This window comes from Tenrec ecaudatus, chromosome 6, assembly GCF_050624435.1.
Source record: "Tenrec ecaudatus isolate mTenEca1 chromosome 6, mTenEca1.hap1, whole genome shotgun sequence".
Lineage (NCBI taxonomy): Eukaryota > Metazoa > Chordata > Mammalia > Afrosoricida > Tenrecidae > Tenrec > Tenrec ecaudatus.
The window spans coordinates 92,400,753-92,409,226 of record NC_134535.1 but is presented as its reverse complement, the minus strand read 5'-3'; the positions used below and the strand labels follow the sequence as shown (position 1 = coordinate 92,409,226).

At 39.1% G+C, this 8,474-nt stretch overlaps 1 protein-coding gene across 1 annotated transcript; it reads right to left on the bottom strand.

Annotated features, from left to right (window-relative positions):
- Positions 1 to 3,211: 3,211 nt before the first annotated feature.
- Positions 3,212 to 3,668, bottom strand: LOC142451097 (large ribosomal subunit protein eL32-like). Its single transcript, XM_075553023.1, has one exon. The coding sequence runs from the start codon at positions 3,617 to 3,619 to the stop codon at positions 3,212 to 3,214; it is 408 nt and encodes a 135-aa protein (XP_075409138.1). The 5' UTR covers positions 3,620 to 3,668.
- Positions 3,669 to 8,474: the final 4,806 nt, after the last annotated feature.

The following is an 8,474-nucleotide window of genomic DNA, read 5'->3' as shown; positions in this document are numbered from 1 at the left end:
TTGAAACAGTTCTTACTGTCAAGTCTCAGAGAAAAGGGCAGGCGTAAGGGGTCATGCACACGGGTAGTAAGTGAGAAACTACGTGAATCACGGACTGGAGGGAATAGCAATGTTGACTGGGTTGGGGTATAGATGCTGAATCACAAAAGAATGTTAGTTTTTTTGGTGCAATTCATGGGGTACGATTGTGAGACTAGAAGAAATTTCTAATCTCACAGATTTTCATAGGATCTTAATGTAAAAACATCCTTCAAGTTACCAATTATAATTATTTCTCGTCTACTAATTTCTTATGCCCAAATAAGAGATTGGAATGTGTGCCAGGGATATTATGGTCTGTCTAAAATGTACTGAGTATCAACATGCATGTGAACACATACTGACTGATTTTTTCCCTCTTAACTCTCAGTAAGTTAGTGGTGGGCCCTCGGCAGGATGTAGTACACAAAGGAGGATGTGTGACAAAGACCAGGAAGACAGCATGCCAACATAGAAGTAAGTGCTCTATCAGTCACGATCTAATTTATAATGCCAATGCCATGCACTTTCTAGTTAAATTGGAAATATGTCATTTTCCTTATGATAACTTATTATGGCCATGTTGTTTATTTATCATAGACTCTGAGATAGAGTGATTTTCTGATATGCCTAAGATAGGTAATACTAACCCATCTGTTTCTCTCGGGTCTTTTGGTGAAGATTCTATGGAATGGTGTAGCCCACGCACCCTGTTTTCCCAGCCTATCCAATATTGCTCAAGATTTTTACTCTCATCAACTCTTCACTGAAGCCTTTCTTCCCATTGTCTTTTTAAACAATTTTATTGCTATATAATTCACACATCATACAATTTAGTAGTTCCATCATATTAAGCAGTTATGCAATAATCACCATGACAAACTTTAGAACATTCTTTTCTTTCTTGTTTTCACTGTTATTAGTTTATCATTTCCACCCGCCTCCCCTATGAGCCCCCTAAGAAACTATTATTTCAGTTACTGTCTCTACAGATTTACCTTTCCTGGATTTCTTATATTGTAGAACATACAAAACAAAAACAAAAACCCCAACAACAGTGACAATTAACAGTGAAAAAAATCTCCATTGAAAAGAAAGTTGAAAATATTAGAAACTAAAACAAATTTAAAATTGGTCAAAAGGGAGATCAAAGTATAAGGTATTAAATATTAACCTACTACATCTTCAATAATCCACTTTCCAGTGCATTCTCTTTCCTAATAAGGCTAGTCACATCCTATGGGCAGAGGGGATTTATTAAAAGCTTAATCCATGTGGAAACCTTGCAAATGGATTTGGGGCTTTCATTCTCATTCATAGCCATTTGCACACTGGGTACCCAGAATTAAAGATCAAATACTGTTCTCCAGTTTGCGATTTTATTTTTTACAATCCTTAATTCACACAGGCTGGTGAGGTTCTGTGTGGATTTAGCTAACACTTCACTGAGATGACTGCTTCATTTAAGACAGTGGTTCTTAACCTTCCTAATACTGTGACTCTTTAATACAGTTCCTCATGTGGTGGTCACCCCCCCCCACCATAAAATTATTTTCGTCGCTACTTCATAACTGTAATTTTGCTACTCTTATGAATTGGGCGACCCCTATAAGAGGGTTGTTTGACTCCCAAAAGGGTCGTGACCCACAGGTTTAGAACCGCCGATCTAAGGCAAGCCTGTAAGACCCCTGGCACTATTCTTTCTGATAGCCAGGCACCATCCAGTTTCTTCACCACACTTTGTAATATCACCCATATCTTCAGTCATCTCTTCATGAGGGCAAGTTTTGAGTAGGTCTACCTTAAAATAATTAATTGTTCTTAAGTTATTTCTTCCTTATTATTTACAACCTTAACTTCACAGTGTGCTTAGAGTTTTCTATTCTTTAGAAAGTCTCAGAGGAAAAAGAATGGAGATTATCATGTGTTTTATGGCAAGAAATGTAGCTTGATATGCAGTATCTCAAGAAGGAAGAGGATGTTTCAAAATAAATCTTGCTTACTTTTTATTTGCTAAAAATATACCTAGTAAAGCATAAACCAATCCAACTGTTTTTATGTGTACAATTTAGTGACGCTGATTATGTCTTCAAGCTGTGAAACCATTCTTACTCTCCTTTTTCTAACTGTTCTTCCCCATTAACATAAACTCACAACCCCTAGCTTCCTATCTAATCTTTGGAGTTACTAATCTCATCTAATTTTAAAGTAGGACATACAAATAGCGACAAGAAGCCATGTGTATTATTTTAGATTGTGTTTAGATATTTTATCCTGTAAGCTATCATAAGAAAGGTTTAACTTTATTTTTAGAGTTGTAAAAGCTACCTTCAGTGTTAAATAGAACTATAAACAGTAATAAAAAGCCATAGATAGTGATTTAGAGTTCGTATAGGAGATGCTTTTGAGTGTAAGTATGGCATTTTCCATAAAAGGTGAGATAGCCATATCTTGGAACTTCTGGTGGTGGTGCAAAGGGTATGTGCTTAGCTGCTAACCAGAGATTGTTGGCTCCAACCCACTAGTACTCCATGGGAGAAAAGCCCTTGTGATTTGTTCCTATAAAAATAGCAACCTAGGGAAGCTTAAGGAACAGTGCTCCCCTGTCCTGCAGGGTCACTATGAATTTGAATTGACTGGATGACTCTTCACAATAACAGCCACAACCACAACAATGCACACTTTAGATAACAGTTTCAAAATCCCATTATGTTACAACCCTAAGAAAAATGTAGTAATCTTATCAGCCATCCTTTTTGACCAAACAGTGTTATAAAACAGAAACTAAAAAAAAAAACAAACAAAAAAACCACAGAAACTAATATAAAGAATATCTCAATAAAGTAATGATTTGGAAATGATTAGGCCCATGATTTATTGGGTCAAAAAGGAAGTTAAAATAGAAATGAAAATACTCTTTAGAAGTAACACCTAGATTACCACATAGAGAAGCTCCATTGCATCAATTCAAAACTCCCAGCTTCCAGTAAAGGCCGACTCATAGCGACCTATGGGCTCTGTTCAACTATGGCTCTTGTTAGCTCACCTTTTCGTGAATGTTTTTTCTTGACTGGCAAATGGAGATGCTAATAGGACCTAATCTGTCAGATTCTTGTGACTCTTAATTAGGTTACTTCTTTTTTTTTCCATTTATGGTTTTATTTAGCACAAATAAAACTCGCAAATGGGCCATCTACTCATTTTCTTCGCTGCGCAGCCTGGCGTTGGGATAGGTGACTCTGATGGCCAGCTGGGCTGCTCTTTCTACAATGGCTTTGCGATTCTTGGAGGAAACGTTGTGAGCAATCTCTGCACAATACGACTTGTTGCACATCAGCAGCACTTCCAGCTCCTTGACGTTGTGGACCAGAAACTTGCGGAAGCCACTGGGCAGCATGTGCGTGGTTTTCTTGTTGCTCCCATAACCAATGTTGGGCATCAAGATCTGGCCCTTGAATCTTCTCCGAACCCTGTTGTCAATGCCTCTGGGCTTGCGCCAGTTGCGCTTAATCTTGACATAGCGGTCGGACTGGTGCCGGATGAACTTCTTGGTCCTCTTTTTTACAATTTTAGGCTTCACCAAGGGTCTGAGGGCAGCCATGATGCCGGTGGGAGATGGCTGCCTCCTCCGTAGGCAGCGCCGAAGAAGAGAAGGGAGATGAGGTTACTTCTTGAGGCTAATGTTTCAGTTCTTGTCTTTCCCAAAGAGAAGATTTACTTTGGGGAGAGGTAGGGTACTGCAAGAGAATTTTATTAAGAAACTCCTAGTGTCTTCACAGTCAACATGGCTGATCCAGTATTTCTTATTTCCTCACTGCATATGCAGCCTTTTACATATTCGCAGTGTCTTGGGGAAACTTTCTCCAATTGGAGAACTTCTTCTACAAGGCTTCTGGGAAATGTAGTACTGAGATATTGCATAGACTCCACACATGGTCTGTCCAAATCGCTTTGCTTCCTTACCCCGTCTTACTAACAAAGTCACAAGTAACTACACTTCAATTCACTCATGAATGTAAAGAAGAAATCCAAAGTAAAATACTATCAAGCTTAATTTCCCACTGCAATAAATGTGGTTAAGAAATATGGTTAAGAAGGAGAAGCTAGGTTGAGTGTGAGATTCATTTTTTTTCCTTTTTAAAATCTATTTTTAGATGGAACACTTTGAAGCACTTCGAAATTTTTATGTAAAGAGTTCAAGAGAGTGGGGGTTGTTGAAGACAAGAGAGAGTTAAGTGGAATTAATAGGAGAGCCCCGAGGAGCTAGAAATATAGAGGCAAGGTTAGAGAAATTTGTCTTAGGTCCCAAAACAAAATAATAAAACAAAAATTCCCTCAAACTAAGTCCATTCCCATTCAATTGATTCAGACACAGAGCGATCCCTACGGTTCCTGAGACTATACCTTTACAGATGCAGAGAGCCTCAGCTTTCTTCCTCAGGGCAGCTGGGGCTAGCTGGAGCATGACAGGAGCTGCTGAGTCTTAGGTCCAAAGAAGGATAACTTTCAAATTGTTCAGTAAAAAAGAAGAAGGGAGGGAACACGATGTCATTCGTGTAAATGACATATTCTGGTAATGAAAAGTTGAAAGATGGCTTCTTTGTTTGCTTCTGTTTTCTAAAAGTGAGGTATTTGTGGAGATGTTGGTGGATTCCGTTGGGAGTTCAGCTGAGGATGGAAGCCAAGCATGGCTGTTGGCATCAATCTGTCAAGTTCTTCAACAAAGTTCTTCGGGTCGCTCAGGACTAAGTGAGGAGATCGATGGGTCCATTGATAGTACAGTGGCACAGCAATGAAGGGAAGAGATCAACGGTGGTTAGAATGAAAAACTTTTCAATTCACACTGGATAAATCAGAGAACTTTATGGAGAGAGTAGAGGAGACAAAAGAATCAAAGGTTCTGATGACAAAATTACTTATTTGAGGTAATTTTAGGCAGAGCAAGGAATCCAAATAAAAATTTTCAGAGGTGAAACCAATATCTAAAATCACTGCTACAACATATTTAGCACTTATTCTTCACTAGCATTGTGATAAGAATTTTACCCACGTTGTATGTACAAATTCAGGGCCAGGTGTGCAAAACAGTAACATTTTTCTGTCGAGTAATCTTTAGTTTGAGCTCATTTTCCAATAGTGACAGAAAGGTACTAGTTGATATTGAGTCCACTTTAGTTTATGGTGACCCCCTGTGTGTCAGAACTCTACTCCATACGGGACTAAGTTTTCAGAGGTTGATTAGTTTTTCTTCCAAGACACCTCTGGGTGGGTTCCTGATTCCAAACATTCATGTATTAACACTTTGCACCACCCAGGTAGCTTATTTAAGTGTAATCTTAGTAAGGGGTCTTTGCCATTTAAGTGCTTGACTTCTAGTTGATAGACTGGACATTTGAACTCACTTAGAGGTGCTTCAGAAGGCACGCCTGGCAATCCGTTCTCAAAATTGACATATAACCCAGTAAACTAATGGAGAAGTTCATGGAGTCACCAAAAGTTGGCATCAATTTGACAGCAATTAATAGCAACAAAGTTCAGAAAAAAAGCATTGTTATTACCCTGTGGGTTGCACATAGAGCTGCTAACCACAAGGTCAGCAGTTTGAAACCATCAGCTGCTCCATGGGAGAAAGACGAGACTTTCTACTCCTGTCAAGATTTATGGAAACCCCCAGGGCCAGTTCGACAGCCACTCTCTTCCGTAGTGTTCCTGAGAGTCAGAACGGACTTGGTGGCAGGGAGTCTGGTTTAGCTTGGACTTATAGAAGTCCCTTTGAGGACGCTACTCAATGTCGTATTAATATGTCACTTTTCAGTTTCTGGAAAGGGAACAGATAATATCTCTTGTCTTTGGGGAGTGATGTCTTTGGGGAGTGATGTCTTTGGGGAGTGATGCTAATAGTCTCTCTATTTGGATAGATCTTTTCCTGGATTTGACTAAAGTTTCCACACTTATGAATTGATAAATATGCGGCTGACTCACGGTGACTTTGATATCTTTTGAGTTCTTTCCTGTGAAGATCTTTCCTTCCCACATTCTTTCCACTTAGGTCTCCGTGAACTGTTAATGCTCACTCCTAAATGGATTCAATAAACCAGCCTGTGGAGTCCCCCATTTCCTCTGCCCTTGACTAGAAACTTCCTTAAAGGAGGCCTAGGACTCACCTTATTTGTTTTCCATTCCTGCCTGATGTTTCGTGTCTGAAAATGATTGTTTTCTAAATTTCGTGTTTTTTGTATTTTAAAAATATGCTTGCCAATTTTAATCATAGAAAAATATGTGATAAATATAGTTGTAAATTACTTAAATGTAATATTTTTAGATAGTATAAATTCACCTCAAAATGATTTTTAAATCTTTCTACACTAAATTACAACATTATTCACTGCAATTTGACTCGTACCCAAATGCATACCTTCTATGATTTTTTTCTTTTTAAAAAACATGCATATAAATTGGTAGTTAATACAAAATTCACATCGAGCAGAATTGTACAATTGCTAGCACAGTCAATTTTCAACTATTCTTTTCCTCCCTGGATTCCTTGACATTTTCTAATTGCTGTCCCTATAGGCTTGCCAATCCTGCGTTTCATATAATGAAACACAGGAAAAACATATAACACAATGTGTTAGTCCGGGTAGACTAGAGAAATAAATTCATAGACACTCATATGTGTTTGAGAAAGAAGTTTATATACAAGAGCAAATGAATATGAAGAAAACATACCAGCCCAGTCCAGGTCAGGTCCATAAGTCCAATATTAACTCATATGTTCAATACCAAACTATAACATCCTCTTCAGACTCACAAAATACATGCAATGATGCCTAATGCAGGACGATCACAGGCCAGTGGGTGGGAAGTCTTGTGGATCCAGTGGCGTTGTAAGCCTCTCAGTGCTGGCAGGGGTCTCTACGTGGCTTCTCCGGCTCTAGAGGTCTGGTTGCATCAAGGTAGGTCCATGTGGCTTCTGCAGCTCCCATGGCATAGTGCCATGTGTCTAGTAAGTAGAGTGTCTCCAAGGGAGTGAGGAGAGAGAGAGAGAAAGTCTTCTGTCTCCAAGGAAGAAAATAAAGAGTTCCCAGAATTCTCAGGAAAGGGCTATGCCCCCCACACAGAGGCCCCATTGACTTGACTCTACCCCTTCAATCTTAATCCTCTCAAGCCCAAATTGAAACCAGATTATATAACTGCCACACACAACTTCATGAGCGTGAGCTCCAATGACTTAACACCTTTGAGACACACCCTAAACAAACAAACAAAACAAAACAAAAGTACAGAAAATGTTGAAGATCACATCAGGTTTAGCATGCATCACAGGGGGATCAACTGACAACATTTTAACTGTTCAAGTGAGATTTATGCCTTTGATCTTCTCTAGGCATCTCTCCGATTAACTCTACTTAGTAACCACTTTCCTCCCATTCCTCAATTGGGGGTAGAGGGAGTTCACTGGACACTTATTTCCTAGGTAGTGCCATCAATGAGTCTTGGGCTCCCATTGCTTGCTAGCCCTAGCCTTTGCAAACTGGATTCTCACAATTTAGGCTCTGATATGACTCCCTCCTTCAACTTCAGATTCTATGATTTACAGTCCTTCGGTAATTGATGATGGTGTGCTTCTTCAATATAGACTTAATTGACATCTTCCTTAGATGGCCGCTTGTTTGGAGATAAGCCTATGGGACCTCAGAGACTATTTTATCTGATAGTCGGACACCATCTAATTTCTTCACCACATTTTACTATAGCACCTATATCTTTTGTGTTCCCTTCTTGAGAGTAAGTACTGAGCAGGGCCATGATATAAAAAATAATTGTTCTTAAGTTGGACCGAGAATTTAGTGTGAGCACCAAACCCATTCCTGGATCTATGATTAAAAAAAATTTTATTATTGTGAGTTAATACATGCATTATATCATTCCATAGTTCAATTACATCAAGCAGACTTGTACAATTGTGTCCACAATCAATCAGTTTCTAAATATATTTTTCTTCCTGGACCCTTGACATCATCTCCCTCCACTCCATCAACATCCTGTAGGCCCTGCCTCCCCGAAACCCTTATTCTACTTGCGTCCCTGTAGGTTCATTAATTCTGAGTTTCATTTACCAAAATACAAGACATATGATACACCTTCAAGAGGGTGACCCCCGATGACATAACCCCTCTGGGATACACCCTAATATGAACAAACAAAAATAAAACAATGTTTGTGCAGGTTTACTGGAATAATACATATCTTAATACGGCTTATAGGGCATTGATGTAGCATGACCTTATTTGTCTGCCTACCAACAGTTGAACAATTTTGGTACAGTTGTCTTTGCTTTCCTCACCCAGTGGAGTTTTCTGTGGGATCTCAATGATGCAGCCTCTGGAATATGCTATGTGCCTTAAGATCCAGGCTTCAATGTTCCAGCATTTCATGGTACCTAGCCTGGGTCC